General features: G+C 34.3%; 1 protein-coding gene across 1 annotated transcript in view; it reads right to left on the bottom strand.

Annotated features, from left to right (window-relative positions):
* The window catches only part of inaE (inactivation no afterpotential E), a 91,204-nt gene that overhangs the window by 38,554 nt on the left and 26,462 nt on the right, over positions 1–26,188 (bottom strand). The window contains exons 2-4 of the mRNA XM_089233723.1: positions 2,734–2,945; positions 2,021–2,122; positions 1,748–1,925 (exon numbers count right to left, since the gene is read on the bottom strand). Of these exons, the coding sequence (XP_089089849.1) occupies positions 1,748–1,925; positions 2,021–2,122; positions 2,734–2,945 (492 nt within the window). The remainder of the gene's footprint in view (positions 1–1,747; positions 1,926–2,020; positions 2,123–2,733; positions 2,946–26,188) is intronic.

Raw genomic sequence — 26,188 nt, 5'->3', positions numbered from 1 at the left:
GTGCCATAAGCGAATAGTTATGACACAGAGGACGCATGTGGATGATTTTTTACGTGGTAGAATTATCGGCCGCCTGGAATGTGGGCGTACTCAGATGGAAGTATCCGAGGAACTTGGAATTGCCCAAAGTGTCGTCTCTAGGCTTTGGCAACGATTTCAAGATAACGGAAATGTCAGTAGACGTTACAGTACAGGTCGCCCCCGAGTTACAACGCCGAATGAAGACCGGTATTTGGCAGTAACTGCCAAAAGAAGCAGACGGAGCACAGCGTCCAACCTGTTTCGTCAGCTATCTGCAGCCACGGGTACCACAGTTTCAAGGCAAACCGTGTACAGACGTTTGGGAGATATTGGCCTATATGCTCGCAGGCCTGTCAGATGTGTTCCGCTCACGGCAACTCACTGTCGGCAGCGATTAGCCTGGAGTAGAGAACATGCAATGTGGACATCGTCACAGTGGGCTTGTGTGATGTTTTCCGACGAGTCCAGGTTTAGCTTGCAGTCTGATTCACGTCGGGCTTTCAAATGGAGAACGCCAGGTACCCGTTACCACCACATTGAACGACACCGTTACGGTGGTGCAGCATTGCTCGTTTGGGGTGAAGCTATACTGGGTTCCAGAACAGATCTGCATGTTCAAACCGGAACCATGAAAGCCCAAATTTATCGGGACATCATTCTTGAACAACATGTACGTTTGTTTAGGGGTGCCATGGGCGCAGAATTTGTGTTTATGGATGACAACGCCCGTCCTCACCGAGCAAACATCGTAAACGAATGCCTTGAATCTGAGGATATAACCCGTATGGAATGGCCAGTATTCTCACCTGACTTGAATCCGATAGAGCATGTGTGGGACATGCTTGGCCGATGAGTTGCAGCCCGTCAACCACCTCCTACATGTGTACCGGAACTTCGGAGAGCATTGCTTGCTGAGTGGAGTGATCTTCCCCAAGATCAGATCGATAATTTGATACTCAGCATGCCTAGGCGCTGTACGGACTGTATTTCATCGCATGGGAGACATACAATGTATTAACCATCATACCAACCATGTAATAGTAAGTTTTTGTAAAGGAGATATTTTTTACAACTGCTCTAGGGAGCAAAAATCGTAGTTTTTATGAATGGTATCATACATACACCATCGTTTTTGTTCTTTATCTTTTGTTTAATAAATGGGCTTTATGAATAAGTAACGTTTGTTTTTTTCTGAACCTTTATTTGCTTGAGCTGGCATTATCCTCAATTTATGGACATGAGTGTATATGAAGCTCCTTCATCAGTAGCAGAAACAAAGAAGAAAGAAAATATTGAAAAACTCCTTATAGCGGGAGTTACTCGCTGTTGTAGACAAGAGTCAAATTCAAAATTCCCCCCCCCCCCCTCGTAGTACATGCAAGTACTACACCATGTTCCATTTTATATAATGAAAATTCCTCGCTCTCAACATCCCATATAGGATCAGAATTTCTTGAATTCACTTTCATTTATTGTTTGATTAAGTGTGGTTGTAAAATTGATCTTGGAATATTTACTAAATACTAAATTTATCTGGAATTGTTTCTAAATTTTGTTTGTAATCTATAAAAGAAGATACGAGTTTAGTGATGAAAATAAAAATGTTTTTTTTATTGTCGTGCCGTTAGAGTAAGTAGAAAAAAAATCAAATTGAAAATTGGAATGTTTGATTGCTGAAATCAAGGAACTTTTGAAAACGGAATAAAATATGTGTAAATTCGTGTACCTGTGTCTCCAGTTTCTGTTGCTACTTCCAGATCTTCTATACCGAAATTTGACCCTGCCTTCGCGTAAGCTTCTTTGGTAACGTTTCATTTTGACCCAAGAACGTCCAGCAGTATCAAAAGTGCACCAGGTAGTTACCAATACGCTGATGAGTACACCCCAGTTACATATGATGATACCTATAAATGATTATTATTTGAGAGTGACATTCATACGAAAGTTAGAGATATATAGTCTTTCAAACATTTAATCAAATTATATAAGTAGTTCATACCTAGTACAGCTCTTTTGGCCAGACCCATCGGGCAAGAACTATAATGCCGCCCTACCCAGACAATACCAACAATAAGCCATGCAACTTCAACCACTAAGATACCTGTATAAAATAAACCATTCAGTAAGAGCGCTGTGGAATCAGATAAGCGAAAAAATTCACACACCATGAAGTTTTTTTGGTACAGTATGTATAAATCAGGTTACATTTTCACAATAATACTAATAGCTTTTTCTACTGAGTTATTTATTTATGACAAAGGTGTCCAACCTTTTTGGTGCATATTGAGAGGGAAACTGTCTTGGGCCGCACTCGAAATGCGAATGATAGCAGATGCGAGTATTTTGAAGCAAAATTTACTTTCGCGTGTGGGAAAAAAAATGAATGTTTTTTTTCCTTTTCTTTTCGGCGGCGAAATATACTTTGAAGTCTACTAGAAACAATATGAATATATCAGAACAATATTTATTTATGTAAGTTTCAAAGTGCTTATTGAGCTGCATTAATATCTGATCTGGACAGCATCATGTAGCCCACGGTTGGACACCACCGATTTATAGCAATAACTAATGAAGAGATGAACATTTTTCATTCGTACTTCATGTATTTTTATTGCAATTAAAACAATTATGAATAGAACCAAAAATTAAAAATGAAGTGAACTGTGTGTGTGTCCAATCCTCTTCAAAGGGTAGAGTTCAAATGTTACTCACCGAGCCGTACATAGAGAAGATACTGCATGGATGTTCGTGGAGCTGTGACTAGAATGGTTCCTCTCATGCTGACCCATGAAATGAAAGCTTCAACCACCACGCATCCTGACAGTATTACCATGTAGCCGAGCACATGTTCATAAAGATCGCTGACACAAGCAGAGTCTTGCCCGAAATCTACGCTACCCAATATTACGGCTAGTACAATGAGCCTGAATCGGAACAAAAACGATCTTATGTTAATGTCATCAAGAGGACCATTACTCAAGTTACGCTGTGGTAATTGAAATTGGTAATAATTGTATGATTGATTTTGACGTAAAAAGCAATCAAGTTTTTGAATGCCATTCACAAGAGTCATTCATAATTAACTTACTTAAAAGAAACAATATTATTTGATCAATAACTTGTGGAAAAATTGTGGTACTTTATAAAAATTTCCTATAGATGGATGATAAGAAAATTAAAAACCAAGAAGAAAATCGAAGTATATACATATGCAATATTAATAATCCAAATAGCTTACGTAAATGTTATTAGCTTAGTGCGTTTGTAAATTTGTTGCGGTAAAAGTGTTTTTCAGTATGATGTGTATCAACAGCGCGACTAAACTCAGTTAATGCTACCTCACCCTTTCCTATATTTGGCCAGCGTATGCCCTCAGAGGCGGGACGCTTAATATTTTTGCTTTTCCCATATTTGGTCGGAAATTGAATGCTTTAGTGATTCGAATATTCAAACAGTCGATTGATACTTTAGTACATAAATTCTGGTTGGATTCATCAAAGAACAAGTTACACCAGTCATATTTTACTTAATTTTCATTTCAATTTAATAACTTGATTTACTTATATATATTTTACTAATTTAATTAATTTAATACCTAACTTAAATGACCGGCTAACTTTCGGCTATGTTTAATTCTTGGCTCTTATCTCCAGCTTAGACATGAAAATATTTTTTTGAACGTTCGATCTAGCGTTCTAAAGTTTTGAAATAGTATAATTTCAGCTGGAATGGAAAAACCTTATCTAATCGGAAACCGGTTCTGTAGAAAAAGAAAGATCTGCAAGAACAATTTTCCTTAGGGAAGATAGATGGCGCTGCACTGAAGGCCCGTTTACACGCGTGGAGTAATTTAGCAGTCAAGTCGTCAAGTATTTTTAAAATGTAGGCAAATGTATACGTAAAGGGCCGTTTAGTTAAGTTGTCAAGTAGACAATTAGATAGATAGATCCAGTATTATTTTTTCGGTTAAATAGGCGCTATGCGCATGTGCCAGTGGGCGCTGTCTCGTATTATCCACAATGAGCATTGACCACTTGATTACCTACGTTGGGACAGTTTTTTGAGCACTTGACGACTTAACTACTGAACTACCTGGTGCTTGTAAACGGGTCTCTTAATAGAAGTGCCCATCAAAAAGTCTCACAGTCTAGAATTAATTGCTTTATAGCTAACGACTACACGCTGACACATGACTAACCAGGACATATGTTAGATATATGGCAAAGCTGATATGCCGTACATATGTAAAAACTCTCCAGATACAGTATTTTGCCGAAAGGCCTGCACTGGGATTTATGAGAAAATAAATTTTATGAATAATTTGAAAAAACGGAGGAGTGGAAAATTATACTTTATTTAATTTTTTGATGAAAATCACATTCATTTTGCTTCAAAGCAATGTGTTTTGTTACTTATACATTTATAATTAAGTTTTTATGTATGTAGTCTCTATATCTTATAAAATTCATCCTTTCTAATTAATTATTATAGGCCCATGAAACCTTTCCAGAGAGGGTTTTAAATCTTTACTTAAATGGGTTGCCGTAATAAGTTGGGTTAAAATTTATAAATTTGTTTTTATTGTGATCTACGTATATTTTCTACGTTGCATTTGTAGCAATATTCACCAGTACAATCGGATTCGAGATCCATATCATATGGTTTTTAAACAGAGTCCTACCCACACATAAGTAAGGCGATCATATACGTACTGGGAATGTGATGATTTTATGAATGTACGTGAATGTTAGCGGTATAGAGAGATGAATTTTTCTAAATCGATAATAATACAGTATAATATACTATCTTATTACAAACGTGGGTTTCAGCATGATGAATTCGATGAAATTGAATTATCAGGCAACTTGAGAAAGTACCTACCTACTTCCTCTTGTCTATATCAAAAATTTTCTTTCCTCGGAAGAAATAAAAAGAACGTAAAAAATAAAATAAAATAGCTTCAAAAAGTTGCGTTGAATGAACTCAACGACAAACATAATTTCCTCGTGTTTCAATTCTTCGACAGCAGTGTCAAAATATATCGTAAATAACTAGTGATGTATTACACACGTAACTTTACTATTTTTTCCCCTCCTCTTCATTGCTGTCTTCTTTCTACTTGGTGTAACGTGCTGTTTTCTTCAAAACGAAGAATTCCCCATTATTTCCAGTTCACGTTTAAAGCGAAAAAAAAAAACAAGTATTTTTCCGTTTTGGGGTAATATATTTTCTCCTTCTAACTTGTGACGTTTTATCGAGAAACAGTAATAGACGAAGAAAAAAATACATATAAAGAAAGTATAATGCTCGGTCAAAGGTTTGTGCATTACCTCATAGTTTGTGTGGTGTCAAGTACGAATTTAGTATACAGTGGATCCCGTTAAAAATGCCTTTTCAAAAACCATCATGGAGAAAACGTAGGTAGAATATCTCGATGAGTATTAGTAAGAGTTGGGACTACGAAAATAAGTCGTACTAAGCTGGAAAACTTTCCACCACACATGCACCCCGCCCACACCCCCTCCCCCCGCGGAACCCCCAACGAATCGGTACATGTGAGAATGTGCGTGTACGTGTAGTGAAACCTGAAGAAGTATTTTGTTTCTCTGTAATGCTTGTTATGTGTAGTGCTGCCATCTGCCACCAGTTTTTCTAACTATGAGTGAAGTGTTATGATTTATCGTTGTAGGACTGTTGCTCTCTGTGGCGAGACTTTTTAACGGGGAGTTCGGCTCGCATTTGCGCCTTGAAGTTGGGAACCACAGAAAACCAACTTGAGCCGACCACCACTGTGGGGTTCGAACCCGGATCCTCGCATCGCGAGTCCGTCACAGCGGCGAATAGTTAAAATGCAATTAATTATTGATAATCATGATAGTCCATTTCTTTCACATTGTGCTTTTTGAAACAAAATCTAACGTGAGCACAGAAAGCATTAAAAATCATGTTTTTGGAAACACGAGTGCTGAGGTGGATTTTCCGGTAAATACGGTAATAACCTAATACGGTAATAACCTTTACATTTTAAAGAAGAAATACTAAATATGATTTAACTGGTGATTTTATTGTATGCAGTGGAACCTCAATATAACGGTACTCTGTGGATCAAAAAATATATCGAGAAAAAGCAGGGAGGTGGGTATTTAACATAAGGGGTATATACTGTATATATATATACATTTCCAAACAAGACTCTAGAAAATATGGTTGTAGAGAGATTCATCATTATATCGAGTATCGTTGTAACGAGGTTTTACTGTACTTATGAGCAAAAACTCTCTAACTATTTTGCGTAAAATAAAGGAAGGCTCGAAGCGGAACGGAAAAATTGTAATGGGTAAATTTTAAATCATTTTTTGGAATAATACTACAATATAATCGTTAAATGCTTCGAAAATGTCATTGAACATTAAATACAGAAAATTTGCATGTTTAAAAGTTTTCTTGTAATGTAAAGTATTAGCAAAATTGTTTTCTTAAGTTTGAAATTCTTTTCACACTTTCCTTAAAATGTGTTTGCCATACTTTTGTCTTTTATACACGTTAGCCATGGTCGATGAATAATTGAATCGTTCGCAAAACAGAATTTTTTATACACATCCCATTAAACGAGTGACGTAACTGGGGGGAAAATGAGACGCGGATCTCCGACAGGCGACGAAAGTTCTAGTCATAGGCCGTAGTAGAATTCTTATTGAAAATTGCGTGGCAGTAAAGGATAATCCAATGCCAGGTGCCACGATTATGGCGACAGTCGGTTGTAGTTTCCACGATTCATTCGACGACATTTCGTATTGGTAAAACCCATTAGTTGAATGACCGTTTTAATACATGCACAATCCGTAAAATACTTTCTTTTAAACTTCATCATTTATGTAAAGAATTTGCTGGAATAAAGATTTAACATGTATACAGAGATATCTAAGATTGTTTAGAAAAACAAAATCTTGGCCATCTATATACAGTTACAGAATTACAGAAAATAAAATGTCCTGGCCGACTGACTGATTTATCATCGCCGAGCCGAAACCACTGAAGCTATAAATATCAAATTTGGTCAAAAGTTCTATTTTATGAAGTAAAGACTCACTAAGAAGAGGTTTCTCGAAATCCAACCCCTAAAGGGGTCAAAAGGGGGTTCAAAGGTCCCATATAGATAAATCACACAAAGCCGAAACCGCTGAATATATAGTCATAAAATTTGTTAAAAAGTTTTGTTTCATGATGATTTTATTTTATTAAAGACTCACTAAGAAGGGTTTTTTCGAAATTCGACCCCTAAGGGGGACATAAAGAGGGGGAAGGTTGAAAATTAGCATTCAGGAAATTTGGTCAGTAGTTTTATTTCATGACGTAAAGACTAACTAAAAGGTTTTCTTTTTCAAAATTCGACCCTTGAAGGGTGTCATAACGGGGTTCAATAAGGGAGGGGGTGATATGGAGAAATCACTCCGAGATAAAACCGTAACTATAAATATGAAATTTTGTCAGTATTTTTGTATTTTAATATAGAGACTCACTGAGAAGTGATTTTTCAAAATTCAACCTTCTGAGGGGTTTCAAAGGTTATATGGACTTAATTATCACTGAACCGAAATCGCTGAATCCATAAATATGAAATTTATTCAGTATTGTATTTTATAAAATAGATACCAACTAAGACGGGATTTTTGAAAATTCATTCCCCAAGGGGATCATGAAGGGTTCAAATATTATTTGGGGGAATCATCGCCGAATAATTTTCAGAGTACCAAATCCACGCGAGCGAAGCCACGGGTAACAGCTAGTTTCTTATAAATATACGTTCTTTTCAAAAAATTAGATCACACCGGAAATTTAAGAGAGCAGATCACGAAATGCTCAAATTGGAAAGCCCAAATTAACCGTATGATTGTATAATTTGTATTTTCATTTTATAAGAAATCCTTCTTGTGCATATCAGTAGCAAAAAATTTGCATAATTTGATTGAATGCGTTTTGAAACGCCAAATTACTTTTCCTCTTTGTTTCAGTAAATAAGAACACAAAAGAAGTTGTTTAAAAAAATTAGAACATCTGACTAAAAACAGATTATCCTATGAATATTTTCGTGCAAATTAACATAAACTTGAACGGATTTGTGTTTTATGCCTCCCTGGTTATGTACGCAAACCTAGAATGGTTCAATCTTCGCATTACGGGTAAAAAAAACGGTAAATTTCTGCAAACGCAAAATTACATGTGCATTCGTTTGCACAGTACTAGAAAGCACGTGCTGATATTGTACGAATACATTGTACTATGGCAATCTGTGGCCTTGATCATGAATTTCATGCATCAATATTTTGACCCCATCCGAGAAGCTGTGTCGATGTTGCATCAATTCGCATAGGAGACAACTTTGGGGTGTTCTAATTTTTGAAACAAATAGGAAAAAGTAATTTGGCATTTCAAGACGCATCCAACTTCATGAAAATTTTTCGCTACCGATATGCTCAAGAAAAACCTCTTAGAGGAAGAAAATGAAAATTAAAACCGTACTTGTTAATTTAGACTTTCCAATTTGAGCATTTCGTGTTCTGCTTTCGTAAATTTCTGGGGTGTTCTAATTTTTTGAAAAGAATTTGTTTATTCTATAAAGTTCAAAAATCCAGAAGTCGAAAAAAATTATACTGAAACTGTTATTTGAACCCATAAACCAAGCGGAAAGTTTTTAAGTAAATCATTTTTCCATTTATCTGCTGAAATAGTGTAGAATATTTATTCGCAGAGATAGACCTATACGAATGTAAAAAAAATATTATTATTCTCTAAGAAGTATTTATTTACTAGGTGGTGGTTCGAAATTCAATCATTATAGAACACATTTTGTGAAGAGCTAAACAAATCTCAGTTTCACAGTTTGAAAACATTCCCGCCCCGTGAACTGAAATTCAATCAATAACGAAATACCATTGATAACGAGAAGGCAGATATTTATCAATATTCCATCCACGAATCGTTGAGAATTCGAAAAACCGAAAAGCTTCGACACGATTTCAAGTTTTCCCCACCAATCTTTCAAAAGATGGAGTTGAATTTTCTTGAAAAAGAATACTGTGTGTGTGTAAGAAAATAGTTTGGTGAGACGAATGTATTCATTCCATTACGAAACAATAAGCGGAGACTTACATTAAGCAGAAAAATAATGTTTAAACACGTGATCTATGGTATTGAAATTGATGGGTTTCGCAATGGCTGATTATTTCTCAAAATAAAAATTTGTCTTTTTTTTTTAAATGTTAATATTCTCAGTTATAGGTCTACACAATCATTTGTTTCATGAGCGTATTGGGCAATGCAAGATTACGTAATCCATCTAATCAGTATAACGTTTTAAATGGAAAGATTTTTCAAATCGATAAAATTTCTTTATAAAGGATGAAAACATGAGTTCGCGTTTCAGGTCAAATATCTCGTGAACCGTTGGTCATAGAAATATACTTTCAATTTGAAACAGAATGCAAATAATGTACCCATTTTAGAGATTTGTCATTTATTTTACTAGAAACCATATATGTATTGGGATGCAAAATTTTTTTTTTTATACGATCCTCTTGCCCTCTAACTTCCAATTAAAAAGTTGCTGTTGTGTCTCGAACGCCCTCAATATTCACCGATATATTTAAATGAAAAAAAAAAAAGAGAGAAATAACAGCATATGAACAGCACAGATGAAGCATATTCATCGCGATTAATTTTCATTGATTTTTGAACACTCGAATATCTCGTCTAATACTACCCTTAGAATTTCTTTTGTTGGGCTTAGTAAAGACTGGGCAACAACTTTTCAGTTGGAAGTTAGAGGAAATAGACCGTATGAAAAAAATGTCAAGTATTTTACCTCACAGTACATATATCCTGTAGTAATTGATGGCCCTTAATATATCATGTCCTTAGTAACAGAAATAACGCATAAAATGTGGATACGTTATTCAAATACTTTTTCGAATTGAGAATATGTTTCTATAACCAACGGTTTACGAGTTATTTGAGCTGAAACGGGCTCAGGTTTTATCCTGCATATGAGAATGAAGTCAGTTTTCCACGTTTATATTTCTTGTGCAATGAAAGGGAAAATAGTAGAGTGCTGCAATACACTATCTACCAATAAGTATTTGGACACCTATGCAAATGACGATATCTGCGGTCCTGAGATACGTCACGCCCTCCGCCGGTATATATCGTGTAGGAAACAACATCGGCATTAGTCGCATGCAAGATGCCGCGCAGTTCGGAGCTCTCTGATTTCGAGAAAGGTATAATTATCGGGTATCACAAAAATGACCGATCCTTAAGGGACATATCTAGCGAGCTGAAGTACCCAAAATCGACAGTGGCCTATGTGATTAAGAAGTGGAAGGTGAGCTGTGATTGTCGGAATTTGCCCCGAGTCGGCAGACCAACGAAACTGGGAGATAGAGACCGACGGGTGCTGTCCAGAGAAATTCAGAAGAACCGCACCCAACCGATGGCCCTCATCCGCAAGGAGTTTCAACAGGCATCCGGGAGTATTGTTTCAATGAATACCATCCGTAAGGAAGCACATCTGATTGGTTTTCATGGTCGTGCTGCTGCCCATAAGCCTTTGATCACAAAGTCCAACCGCGTTGCTCGATTAATGTGGTGCAAAGCACATCGAAATTGGACCGTAGATCAGTGGAAACGGGTTCTTTGGAGCGACGAATCAAGGTTCACCCTCTACCGTTCGGATGGCTGGGTCTGGCGTCTGCCTGGAGAACGTCTCCTGCCAGAATGCATTGTGCCAACCATAGACTTAAGATATAAATAGACCGCGCACGCTATTCATAAAACTTGTCGAACGTGAAGAAAAGATGAGCAGTATTGTCGGGGAAAGAACAGGTTCTGCGCTATTACATTTGGCGCGTTTTCGCAGAAGCTACGATGTTGCTGTAACGAAATTTGACTCAATTCGATCAAGTTGATGAAAACTTTCCTTTATTTTTTCAATGAATTTCACTCATTTTTATGTGAAATATTTAGGGAGTATCAGATTTGAAAAAATAAATTCTATAAAATAAACAAATATTGGAAAACCGAATTTTTTTATTTTCCATTAAGGGATAATTCTTAATAATTTCTTAACACATGGGTTTTTAAATTTTAATTGAATATATAATATTTGAAGGAAGTGAATATAAACAGTATAAATTTCATGAAATAAATTTTTTTGGCACAGTTTTTAATAGCTTTCTAAATATCTATACACACACAGGAAACAAAATATTGTATACAACAAATATATAATGTTTATGTTACTGTAAATTTGATACATTATACATAACATGTTGGAGTAAAAATAAATGCTAGAAAATCGTATATGTTGTAAAGCCTAATTCATTTATATTTTTAAATATTCTCTTCATTCACTTTGTCGCTTTTAATTTCGAAAATTTATTTATACTAGGGGTTATTGAAACAAAAATATATCTTTCCAGAACATTACAATTACTCTATATACTCATGATTAATGTATAATTAACTATAATGCATCATATTATGTTATGTAATGTAACACATTCACACTCATGCCATATTCAGTCATGAAATAATATTCAAACAATAAGAAAAAGTTTCATTTCTAACATTCCTGAAAAACCTTTTATAACCTCATCACACAAAACTGTAAACACTTACATAATATTTCAGGATTAAAATAGATTTTACTCAAGAAAATTACAGAATCTCATCATCAATTTCTCTAAATTATAAGAATTAAAATTCCATGTAGAATTAAAATTCCATATATATATATATATACACACTTTAAATTATTACATATATACTCTACATGGAATTTTAATTCTTATAATTTAGAGAAATTGATGATGAGATTCTGTAATTTTATATATATATATATATATAATATTTTAGGATATAATATTTCATATATATAACATAATATTTACACATGCCACACATATATATATATATAAATGTGACATATGTAATCTCTTCGCTCCAAAAGTATGCATATGTTAATCTTAATTTAAGGTATTAAATCGTTTTTAGAATGATTCTTTTTCAAGATAACATCTGAGGTACACAATATATGACTTCAGGTCTTAGTACAGATATTGACTCAAAAAATCAATTGAATAATTAATTTTCTTGTTTGAAGAGGCAATTTCACATACAACAAACATAAATTAATGAATAAAAATATTTCTTTTCTGTAATAGTTTTATCTCAGGTGTGAAGAGGGGTAAAAATACTATTATTTTTAGAGGTTGTTATGCATTTTTATGCCAAACTGCAATTGTCTAGAGGGGGGGGGAAGTTTTCCTCCCATTCTATTTAAATAGAATATTTTTCATAAATTTCTCCTTCTGAAAAGCATATTTTCTTCCAAGTTGAGCAAAACTCGAATGAACTCACTAGCTCGCCAAATCTCGCCAAATCTTGCGGAGACGTATATTTCAGTTAAAACTTCATAAAACTCACAATTTCAATCATTTATTGCCAAAAATTGTATTAAAACATTTAATAATGATTCATGACATTTGAATTTTACCAAAACTTGGAACTTTAATTGAATTAAATCCAAAATGGAGTTGTTAAAAACTGAGATTACGTCAGAAATCCATTGCATCGTCAATTTAATATTCCAATTTTTAATTTATAAGAAGGGGAATAAGCAAAAAAGTATTCCCTTGTGAAAGGATAATGTTCCTCCTTTCCTAAACCGTTCAGAACATCCGAAAGCTGCACACGTGGTGACCATTCTAATGAAAAATAAGACAGCACGTGTAGATCGTCATACGAGTAGCCATAAGGAAAGCATTGCCAGCGAGATTCCCTGACCAGCCTTTCGACCGGAGTCACGTGACTCCGGATCTTTGCTTCACATTGTAACCCCTCGCGCGCACTCTATAGTATTATTACTCTGTGGTGCCAACAGTCAAGTTCGGCGGAGGTGGAATTATGGTCTGGGGGTGTTTCTCCTGGTATGGACTGGGACCCTTGGTCCCCATTCATGGTAAGCTCAACGCCGATGCCTACTGCACTATTTTGGATGACAATGTGCTTCCTACGTTGTGGCAGTTTTACGGGGTGGACCCCTGTTACTTCCAGGACGACAATGCCAGCTGTCATACTGCGAGGTTAACCAAGGCTTGGTATGGTGCCAATGGGGTTCATCGAATGGACTGGCCTGCCCAGAGCCCAGACCTGAACCCTATCGAGAACCTCTGGTCGACGAGTTGGATCGCCGAATTAAGGGGTGCCCTACCCGTCCAAAATCGGTGAAGGAACTGACATGTCTTCTCCAAGCCGAGTGGAAGAAAATACCACTAGCCGTCATACAAGGACTTGTGGAAAGTATGCCCCGGAGGGTTCACGCTGTAATTGCCTCTCGTGGAGGCTCTACCAACTATTGATTTTGAATAAAGTTAGTTTTTCTTTTCTATCACAGGTGTCCAAATACTTATTGGTAGATAGTGTATACTGGTCAGTAAAATATCCATTCTCATCGTTCCAATAAATTTTCTACGTATTCATGAAATTACAACCATCTCAGTCTTTTTTTTTTTGTCAGAATGTTTCCTCACCTAAGATACTATATTTTACTTAACATGAGATAGAAGAACCAAGACGACCACACAAGTAATTGTCGGGAATGAATCAAAGTGAGTGATTGGCAAGTAGATAAAAAAGGTTCTCGTCCAACAAGAATAAAATTTGATTAGTTTATTTGAAATATGGAATTGCAGCGAATATTAAATACAGATTAAAAAAAAGGAAAACCTCAAGACAGTGCATGATTTTTTTTCCGAGCTGATAATTTTTTTCTTAGTTAATGACACGTATAGAAAGCCGAAAAAAATCATTTAAAAAATCTATTTTGAATTGTACAGGTCCTTAAAGAGGATGTAGAGTGCCTCAAAAATCGCATATAAAATAAATGTATTTTGGAATAATATTATACTTTCTATAAATAAATAAATATATATATATACATATATATAACTGTTTTCTTTGCGATTTACACTAAATAAGATGTATATGTATTTGGCTTTTCGTTGGGATTTTTCTGAGTATTATTAGGCAAAGTTTACTTACTCTTCCAAAAAAATTCGGATTGCAAACTTCAAGCTAAAAAAAAAAATGCAAAAAAAAACATTTTAACAAATTAGTGAAATCACAGCCACACATGCTTTGCAACAGGTGTGGCCAACTTTTCAGTGTTGGGTGGCCAACATAATGGCTAGCTTCAGCGTCGCGTAACACTTCTGTGTATAAGCCGTACTAGTAAAATGAGCCATGAAACTCGCAGATCTGTATAAATAATATGGTGATATGGCTATTTAGTTATTAAAATTTTATTCTGGGGTCTACTTCTTCATTAACTGACACAAATTTATTGTTTATCTGGTTATGTTCCCGATACAGTATGATGAGCACAGCAAATCACTATTTTTCTAGAAAATTACTAGAAATAATGAATACTAGAAATAATGAATGTAAATAGTTTGATAATCAGGAAGTCCGCCGTTGAAACCAATAGCTCAGATATATATATAGTGGTCAGAAAATCATTTCCATACACAGCATTTCACCTAGTCTCGAGGGCCACATAAAATCCCCTCGCGGGCCATCTGTTGACCACCCCTGCTCTGCAACAAACAAGGAGTTGCTGTCGTTAAGTTGAGACATCTATCAGCAAATTCAAGATATAAAATAGAAACGCCTCACCTTATGTGCAAATGTGATTCAAATTTTTATCTTTAAACTGGCTGCAGTAATCAACGCTTAAAGAACCCTTTGTACATATGCAAAGCTATGCATTTAAGGGTTCGTGAGTTCGTAATCAATTTGGTCGTCGTCACGAATAAAAATTCTATAAACGAGATATACCTCAAATTTAAATTTCTCGTCTCAGATAAGAAAACTGTTTTTTTCTTTTCACTACATTAGAATTCATTTTTCCACTCTGATGCACTGAGTTGGAGAATCGGACTTTGAAATGAAACACCACCATGTGTCTTATATGGATATATTGATCCACTCTCGAGAATTTCATTTTTATTTCACTGAAACTCCAGCTTACATTGAACATTAGTAGCTGAAGATAGAACACATTTTGCAAAAAAAAAAAAGAAAATCAGTTAAAAATTCCTTTTTTGTGGAAGTTTTTCAGACAAATAATGTAGAAAAAATATGAAAAGAATAAAGCTACAGTAGTTTGACGATGTCGTCGAATGTTACATGAAAGAGATAATAGAATAAAGCACGACCACTCCCCATGGAATTTCTGCTTTTTCGTCTAGAAGACAATATGTTTTCTCTTATAATTTGACTGATATACTCCATCATTTCTTTTTATCTCCAGACACATCCGACATTTTTCCTAGACATGTTATGTTATGATTGAAATCGCGTTAATTCTCCGATTTGGAATTCTCGCACGACCAGTAACTACTTGAAATGAAAATAAGCCAGAGGAAAGAATGAAAGTGAAAAAGGAAATAGCCATTTCAAACATTTAGAATAAGTAGCTGGGATATTCTTCGTGCAGTAAGAAAGATCCTCACACACGAACATACATACTGCACGTGCTTATCGACTATGACCTATCATTTCATATGTGAAAAAGGATATTTTCGTTTTAGCTCGTCAATCGATTTTTCTCTTCTAATATATTGTAATACGTATATCAATTCCGATTGCATTCAATGTCAGCGACACAAGCCAAAGACACGGTTTTTTATAAGAATTTATAACGAGGGAAATAATATATCAGCAAATGTAACCCATAAATTCGTTTGACACTTTGATGAGTAATGTTCATATCTAAACACCCTGGCTTATGTACCGTAAAATAAGACGACTATGAGGATAACTTTGTGGGGAAAATCTCTATGATTTGAATTAATGTTCATAGCAGAATATAAATACCTTTTATAAGATAGTAATTTTTATTGATCGTGAAGAAAACAATGGTATTAAGTTTTTTTTGAAGAGATTTGTTGAAGGAATATGTGTCAGGGTTTTACGTTTGTTAAAGATTATTATCAAATAAAGAAAGAATTAAAGATTCTTTATTATTTAAAGTAATTTCAAATGCGATTCTCCGAGGTTAAACGTGTTAAAAGTAACTTGTTTCAACAAATGGTTTTCAAGAGTTTTATAGAGATGATGCAACTCTCTCTTACGAATTACTACATGGGGCATTTCAAGAAATAGGGCCGTTTGGCTATGAAAAAATTAACTGAAAATATAGTTGCATGTGCATATACGCATGTGCACAGTAATTCTGACTGATTTGTTCTTGGGCACGTAAATGCAAAATTTTCAACCGTATCTCGTGAATCATTTTTGTGTTGCAGTGAATAATGATGATCGCGAAAATGAATATTTCCGTCGATTGGGAGGTTCACTCAGTAATCGAATTTGTCGATGCAAAACGGTAGATTAAGAAGTAAATCAAACCAATCTCAATAAAGTTCATGGCAACTATGTTTTGGAGCAAAAATGGCGAACTTTATAGAACATGGAATTAATCTTACGTCGAAAGTTTACTGCGGAAAACTCGAAATTTCAGTGAACAATTCGCAAACTCTACGGAAATAGTGGGAGATTTCATGCAGAGATAGGAGAAAAGCTTGTTCTACGATATCAAAATATGTGAGAAGAATACGATGAGTATACCGAAAAATATTGAATTAATAGTACAGTATGTATTTTTGGAACTATTAACACGTTTTTGTTTTTCACATTTATTCTTATTTTGATGACCGATAGGCTCTTAATTTTGAAAAACCTCTCGTATTACTGTATATGAAATATTTATTTCCCACATACATCGCAAAATTAAATTCGTCTGCATTCCTAAGGAAGTGATGCTAAAGAAAAGGGTTTAAACGAAGGTTTTTGACAGCTGGCTCATGCGAAGATATATTTAGGAGAGAGAGAAAATTCAACTGCTCTCACCCGGAAAGTGAAAGGACTTGGGTTCGATTCCCCGCAGGGGAGGCAGTTGAATCTTTTCTCTTTCCTAAATATATCGTTGCATCAACCAGCTGTTAAAAACCTTCGTATGGATAGCGAAGAGTGACATCATCCTCGGAAAAGGGTTTAAGTCCTGTATTTAAGAGGCTAATACATTGATGATGATTACTGTTCATTAAATTGAAAAGAAATATATTCATGGTTACATGAAACTGATATTAATCCTTAAATGCACAATATTTTTTTTTTCGAGCTGAATTTTTTTTTTCACAGTTACGGACATGGGTAGTAGGCCGGAAAAATCGTTTAAAAAATTTATTTCGAATTTTGCTGCTTATACAGGGCCCCAAAAAAGATGTACAGAGCCTTAAAAATCACGTATAAAATAAATGTATTGAACTAATATTACTTTCCAAATATATAAATACCTTCTTTGTGATACAGATTATAGTAGGAAAAAAAATTCTGGTTCCAAACTTTCAAGATAAAAAATTAGACAAACAAAATGCAAACAAAACATTTAAACAAATTAGCGAAATTACAGCCACACACACAAGCCACATAAAAAGTTTTTGTCGTTAACTGGAACATCTACCAGCAAATTCAAAATATAAAATGGAAAGAATATGACCTCACCTTATTTGCAAAGGCAATTCTAAATTTTTATCTTAAAACTGGCTGCAGTGATGAACGTTTAAAGAACCCTTTGCACATACTGTATGCGAAGCTATGTATTTAAGGGTTAACCTTATGATAAAATAGTGAGGCAAACGCATGTGTTGAAATTCAAAGATAAATTTCAAAAGAATTTTTTTGAAAAAATAATATTGCAAGAGATCTCTATGAAATGAAACTATTTAGAAAGAGAGGAAAATCATATCTTTTCGATTACATATTAAACACACAAGTGTGTGAGTTATAATTTTTAACTGTATATATTAAAAGAGTGGGATATCACCATCAAGAGCTTTTTTAATATATTTGAAATGATCCGAAGAGAAAACGATTCTATAAATTTAATTTTTTTTACCCAATAGCTATGAAAAATGGTTTTTCTTTAACGAATTTTTGATATTCCCGACGATTAAGGTAATTTTTTTTCAAGGTATTTGAAAGAAAAGGTGGAATTTTTTCAAAGAATTCCATTTCCATTTTTTTTTTGGAAGATTCTGATTTGATCGAGATGCTTCTTCACTTTGAACTTGGCCTGTGCAAAAAACCGAACGATTCCTTTACTTTTTCTTTTGTTCACATCTTTTCGCCTGTCATTTTTTTTTATTTTCGCTCTGGATATTTTCTCCCCTTCATTAAGTTCGTACTCTCTCTTCCACTATTTTCTTTTTCCTCCCTTCACCATTTTTGTGTCTATATATAGAATTTGGCTTCTTATTTTCTCTTGCTCCTAACTTACATTTCGTATGAAAATGAATCATTTTCTTCCCCAAAGGCACTATGAAATCGATGCGCAAGCCATTCTCGATGGCTACTAGCCAATGCATGGCTTATATTTACTTTCGCGGAAACAATATCCTGTCCGAAAGTAAGATATATTACACAAATAAGATATCTTCAAGGAAAATGCTGTACGTATATATACTGTATATTTCATATGTATTTACTCTGTATGTACTCATGTTTCCATTTAAGTCATCTAATTACCTATAGTCTAATATTGAACTCCTCTCGATGCAACGATATCCTTTTCTACGATAAATCCCTCTGTAACGATATTTTTTTAAGATATTGTAAAACTGCTACAACGATAAGTTTTATATTTCACTCAAAATCACCTTCAGAGTTATTTTTTAATTCCTCACCAGCTGACGTAATACTTGAATGTTTCCTAAATATGTGTATTTCCGACTAATACATAATAGGATACATTATTAGGGGAACATTATTTTCATGACAATATAGAGATACCTTATAATAGCGTTTTTCTCTAGCTATGGTACGTGACGATTGAATAGGTGGCCACAAGCCGACTTAATAAATAATTTGATTCTAATTGCATGAAAAAATTATTCAACTGTTGCAATTGATATTGGTAATATCCTTATTAGTAACCATATTTCATCCAGAAAACATCGAATATTGTTAATTATAATCAAAAAATGCAATTTACAACAAGTTTGCTAGTTATTGCAAAAATTGTTGAAGGACAGAGAAAAAAGGGCTACTGCAAAATCGCAGTGAACAAAAATTTATTTCACGGAAAAAACATTCATCACATGACTAGGATAATAATATTTCATTAAGAAAGTTACACAACAGGAAATTGGAATCATAAATACGGAAAAATACGGGACATCACCAATTGCCAGTAAAAAATTAGCCGTAAGTCGGCAAAATCACCAATTATTGCTAAAATTACTGAAAAATCGGCGGGAAAAGAAGGGCTATATTGGAAATCCGAGGATGATGTCACTCTCTGCTATCCATACGAAGGTTTTTAACAGCTAGCTGATGCGAAGAGGAATTTAGGAAAGAGAGAAAATTCAACTACCCTCGTGTGAGGAATCGAACCCACGTCCTTGCCGGGTGAGCGCACTAAACTCAAAGGCAACGAATATCTCAATATTTCCTTAGAGCTTGTGTACACTGAACGCATGGAGGAAAGAATAACAATTTTTCCTCGTAAGTCGTTATTCTTTCCTCCATGCACTGAACGGGATGGTTGGACCTAATTCAGGCCAAAGCGCACATTTGCTAACACTGCCACCAGATGGCGTCTTATCCGAGGATGATGTGACTCTCCGCTTACCAGGCCCGTATATTGAAAATCTCAGTGAACTGAAATCTAGTTTCACGGGAAAAAACTGTGAACATAACAAATATGTGAGATTAATATTTATGACCAATAATTATGTTATGAAAATCATCTTCATTCACGATTTTAGTAAAGATTAAAAATTCAAATAAACTTTGTGGGAAAAGGGGCAATCATAGAAAACGGTTGGAATGGTCAAGGTACAGGTTGTCCCGCAAAATACGGGTAATATGGTAACTCAACTCATACTGTAACTTGGTGGTGGAAAGTATTGTTGCAGACACATTTCACTAGTCTTTTTGTTCAGGAAGATTGGGAAGCACTGTGTTACAATGTGTTATACTGTATATGTTACGCGGTAATTCGTTTATCACATGATAAACCCGGTTATTATACATAATAACCAATTATTATGCATAATAGCTGAGCATTCTGGTAAGTTTGATAAATTTCCCTAAATTTATCACTTTTATTCGTGATTATGCATGGTACCCAAGCGTCGTTGGTAAATTCAATAAGTACTAAAAAAATTATACCTTTTACCGGCGATAGTGCATGATACTCAAGCGTCACGTCTTTGGTGAACACGATAAATCGTACTATATGGTGTACTATACATGATAATTCATATGTATTGTATCATTATATCTGGTTACAATCGTAAAATTTGTTATTATTATTAGTAAGTATGTATAGTAACCGATTTATCACATTTATCGTAACAAAAAGTCCATTCACAACTTTCCGATTTAGCGTTAATTTTTCTAATTTTTGCTAGATTTATTGGAATCAATGTAACACAATCATGATGCAAAAATCAAAGTCGATTCAGAAATTTTGATTTTCAGATATATTCACATATCCTATAATAAAGCTGTCAGAAATATTCTAAAAAAAACCGAAAACGCAACGTTATTACAATCGTGCGCTATACTAATCAAATTCAAACGACACATATTCAGTTTCCGTTCCATAATTTAAAAAAAAATTAAATTCATAAAAAAATGAGATAAGACTTTTTTTTTTAAAAATTTCAGTTTTTATGAACGAATTCATCTAATGTTGTTCCCATTCATCAGTGTGACGCAACAACAGAGTCCGCTGTCTATTATTGAATTTTTGCTACAAACTAAATTATACATGAAAAATTTTTGGCTTTAATAATAAAAAAAAAAAATGGAGCTCATTATTCTTCCAGGAGAGCGAGAGAGAGGGGTTTATTCTGAACGTTTGGCTTCTCTCAAAAGATATAACCAAATCAAAATCTCGGAGAAAATAAAGTAATAAGAGGGAGGTTGTGTAGAGAGAGGTTTTTTTCCCCATTTTTTCCAAAGTTAATTTGCTCGGAAATAAGCTATTCCAGGCTATTTGCCGAACGCTATTCTGCTATTATGCTGTGTATAGGAGAGAGAAAAAAAAAAGGAATAAAATTTTATTCCATGAATTTGAAAGTCAATAGAGATTCAAAAGGGAGGCGAAAAAGCGAGCCAAAAACTATAGTAGACTACTTTCCGGCGCTTTTCTTTATTCCCCCGTGATCTAGTTTGGATCCTAAACCAGTGATTTGAAGCGAAAGGTGCTGGAAAATTCAACGGCCAATCGTTCATTCTGAAGATCGAAAAAGAAATCTGTTTGGCCTCCCGTTGGCTATTCTATTTCCTAGACGCAGCTCAGTTTTATTGAAAATGAGTGGCTGATGGTCACGTGCTACCCTACGTTTTCAGTCATTTTCTGATGGCACGAGCAGCTGACGATGTCAAGCTATGAACTCTATCGTTCGGAAAAGAATTTTTATGTATTTTCCTGGCAGACTAGTCTTTTGGAAGAAGATTCTCATATAGAGCGGAAAATATATATAAGAACAAAGAACATCCATTTTTTTATTTTGTGTCTGATATGTTCTCTTCATCTGTCATTGTCACGAGATGATTTTTAAAACATTGGAAATAAAATCACATAACGTCAAATAAATAAATAAATATATATATTCATACCAAAAAGCTTTCAGTTTATTTTCAATCTTTTCGTTTGCTCTTTTTTTCTTTAGGCATAAGTTTGAAATTTCTTATATAGAAATCCAAATACATTAGGAACATAAAATACGTAAGGCATATGTGAATGCAAAATAAATTAGTCATACTTCGATTTACGCGATTTTCTGTAAAAAAAATGCCTGGTTCTTGAATTCAGAAGAATTCGTAAGTGGTTATAGCTGAGATGAAAAAATATTTTAATTATAACGTGACCATGAGGAAATAATATATTGTACATTCATTCAGAACACCACATTTAACAAAGTTGAGTTGATTTTTAACACTTTCAGCGTCACAGCAGAAATTACTAAATCCCCTAATGAAACGCCATATCTTTTTTAATGAAGTAAGCTTCTTTCGATTTTCATCAGGTGCAAAGTAAGAGGTATAGGGAAAAGTGTTTCATTGGAAATCAACTTTACAAAATATCCAGACTTGTCAATGCTAAAGTAAGAGGTCTATAAGGAGGCGAGATATCACGCCAGTGTCACTTAAAGGGTTAAGGTACTAAAATAGAAATCGGGGATGCATCTGAAGATTTTAACTTTTTACTAGAGGTTTCGGAAATCAATTTGTGTGTGGGCCTGAAAACCATTTGACTTGAGTGACAGCTGACATTTTTAGAGAATGATTTGGTCACCATTTAATTCGTTGATTTAAACGTTGTTGCCGGTCTTGAAAAATTTCTTTCCAAATAATAATATTGAATAATTTATTCCACCCGGTGGATTCACTCACTTGCCACTGTAATCAAGTTTGATGCTCTTGCAAGTTTGTTTACTTGACTTTATGCAAAGAATAACCAATTGACCAATATTTAATGTATTTTTATCCAAAATCGCAACCAGACTTACGTTAATTCAACGAACGCACTTATTCTGTCCTACCTACCTACCGCGTAACTTTGAGATATTTACTATGTACAGAAATTTCTAGCATAATATACATTGTCATTACGGTTATATACTTATAAAAAGCATGGTAATACATCGGTTAGCGAATAGTTTGTTGGAAATAATGCCTAATGTACACATTTACGTAACTGAAAGAGTGCCAGGATTAGAGACTAAGACGCGAAAATTATTAATATTTTTTATTTATTTTTTATAATTATATTTATTTACAATAACTCCAGAAGGCACGAAATGCACTTACGCTGGAAAAGTAAAGGATAATAAAATATATTCATTGTTTTTTCAATAATTATCTATGAATCTCAAAGTTATCTATGAATCTTATAGTGCCGGACTCGTGATGCGAGGATCCGGGTTCGAACCCCACAGTGGTGGTCGGCTGAAGTTGGTTTTCTGTGGTTCCCAACTTCAAGGCGCAAATGCGAGCCGATCTCCCCGTTAAAAAGTCTCGCCACAGAGAGCAACAGTCCTACAACGGTAAATCATTCAATCATAACACTTCACTCATAGTTAGTAAAACTGGGGACAGATGACAGCACTACACATAACAAGCATTACACAGAAACAAACTTTACGTCAGGTTGCACTACACGTACACGCACATTCCCGCACGTACCGATTCGTTGGGGGGTTCCGTGGGGGGGGGGGGAGGTTTCATGTGTGGTGTAGTAGGTAGGGGCTCGGGGATCAGCCACCTCGTTGGGCAATTTGCCTGTTGTGGCGTTGTATTTGTATTTGTATTTGTATTTGTAAAGGCCATGTGAACGTAAACTGTGACAAAATAATTGACGATAGAGTGTTGAATGTGTAGATATTCATCCCATAGTTGTTAATTTAAAATTATTTTCAATGCGTTCTGCAGAAATAACTTAAATTAGTTAATGGTATTAAATAAATAAAAGGTTACGAGAGAGAGAGACTGTAAATGAATTGAGTTAGTTATTATAACCGTTATATAATATTTTAGTTGGTCTTCATAGTGAGAGCATTTGCATAGTTACGCACGTAGAGGTCTCTGAACGTGATTGGGTTAGAATAAAAGTAATAACTATATAATTCTATTCAATTAATCGATACTCAATTTCCCCTTAGAATAGGGGTTCTTGACCTTTTTCATCCGCGACCCAAAATCAACGTGATCAACCTCATGCGACAATCGCCTAATTTTAATTAAATATACGTCTGATTAACAGAATGTTTAGTTTTTGAACATAGTAAAACCCCGTCCATGGTGTCTTAACATAATGATGGGCAAACTATGGCCGCCAAATGTTTTCCGGTAGAAAAATATTAATACACACAACACAATAAATATCTAGTTTGACCATATTTCCGTCAAAAAATACGGGAAATAGAAAATCGGGATCCATACGACATGTCGCAAATTATCGCCAAAAAATTGTCAAATGCAAGATAAGTTACAAATTATAGCCAAAAAAATTGCCAAAGGTAAGTAAAGTTGCCAAATAATGCTAAAAATGATGCTGAAAAATCGCCAATGGTGGGAAGTAGGAAGCTTCCACTAGACAAAATTGGTAAAAATTTATAATTCACCACAAAAAAAGGTATATGTTTGACAAATATGTGAGATGAATATGTTTAAATGACATGATAATTATGGCTAAGTCGTGAAAAAAAATTCTGAATACTTGATTTCAAAAGTTCAAGTGAGACTCACTGGAAATAAGAGAGAAAACGGGAAATTTTATTAAAAAAAGTTGGAACGTCCACAGACGGAAATGCCCTGTAAAATACAGGTAACATATGGTGTCACACTATACATATAAGTTTCTCACCCACGGACTGAAAAGTTTGCGCACCACTGTCTTAACAGGTGGGCCAACAGGGCTCGAACCCAGGAACCTGAATCTGATAGGAAGGGGTCAGTTATTGAAAACCTTCAATAATTTCAAGTTATTTCCTTCATAAATTCTGAATTTTCATTAATTCTTGAATTATTTCTCTCTTTAATTTTCAATTATCATTTTTCATTAATATTTTTCATGTATTTTTTACATTAGTTTCAGAATTGTGTTTCATTAATTTTAGAATTATTTTAATTAATTTTACAATTATTTTAATTAATTTTACAATTATTTTAATTAATTTTACAATTATTTTAATTAATTTTACAATTATTTTAATTAATTTTACAATTATTTTAATTAATTTTACAATTATTTTTCATGAATTATTGAGTTCATCAATTAGGAATTTTTTCATTAATTCTGCATAGTAAGTGGGTTCTGACGGCCCATCTCAGGAGCCCTTGCGACCCAAGTTTGAGTCGCGACACATAGATTAAGAACACTTGCCTTAGAATGACAAATTTTGGCAAAGTTTGGTTTTTTTTCTGTTTTTCTGTGTGTGAATATTCATTCTGAACATTTTAACACACTCGAGATAAAATAATACATTTTCTTACGCGATACAGTTTTAAATTGTTGGAGTTAATCACTGGTAGAATCTAATTATAGTTATTTATTTACTTTATCAGATATCCAAAAGTGACATCAATATTTCTCACAACATAATAAAAAAAATTTTTTTCCTACTAAAAATATTCATTGAAATTCTTGTTGGCTTTTCAGTACGATAAGCCTCTCATTAAAAAAATATAAAAGACGAAAACAAGAAAAATAATAGAAAGACATGACAAAATTCTCGCATTTCTTCACATCATGCTTAATATACATCGTTCCTGACATTTATAAAGTGTGTATGAACTCATATCATTTTCTGGACTCATTTCACGCTTTGGCGAACTTTCATTCCTGTTCACAAAATACGTAAAACTCGGTGAAAAATTATGCCTTTTTTCCCCCGTTCTCTATTTATTTAAACATCTGATGACGAAAAATGGAAATTCCTGCATTCTATTGAACATGACCGAAATCGGAATACAATGGGAAAATTCAACACCAAAAACAAAACGGGAAAATTTATACAATCCATACAGTGATTATAAATACACGGAAAAAAAAAACCTTATTTTTTTTCCATCTGTATTTTCGTTTTCAGTGTATAGTGATAGTTCTTGTAAAAAAACATAAAAAAAGAGAGCGCCATCACACCACCTCCAAAATACAGTACACGATATTCAACTGTCAATAATTCGAAATTCAGACTCTCTGGGTGGTTGAATAATCTAAGAGACAGTGTATTTTTACTGTTCGGCGCTTTTTCGCAGGCGCCAATTTTGTCGAAATCTCCGTCTCGTGTCATTTCTTTGTCAAAATAAATCTTATATATCAGTTTTGAGCATTTTAAAAATTCCATGTTAAGAAAATATTTGCAAAAGAGCGTTATTTTCGTTTATACGAACTTTTGTTTTTTCGCATGTACGTTGATTACGTGGATATAACTTGGTTTTTTCCCAAAAATTACTTGCAATACGAATAAAAAAAATCTCGAGTGAGAAAAAAAAATTTTATGAATTCTAAAAAAAACACAGCCTCATA

The sequence above is a fragment of the Pholcus phalangioides genome, unplaced genomic scaffold, assembly GCF_987345545.1.
Source record: "Pholcus phalangioides strain wild (caught in Gottingen) unplaced genomic scaffold, Ppha-v1.0 ptg000007l_1, whole genome shotgun sequence".
Taxonomy (NCBI): Eukaryota; Metazoa; Arthropoda; class Arachnida; order Araneae; family Pholcidae; genus Pholcus; species Pholcus phalangioides.
This window is presented reverse-complemented; position numbering and strand designations above follow the sequence as displayed.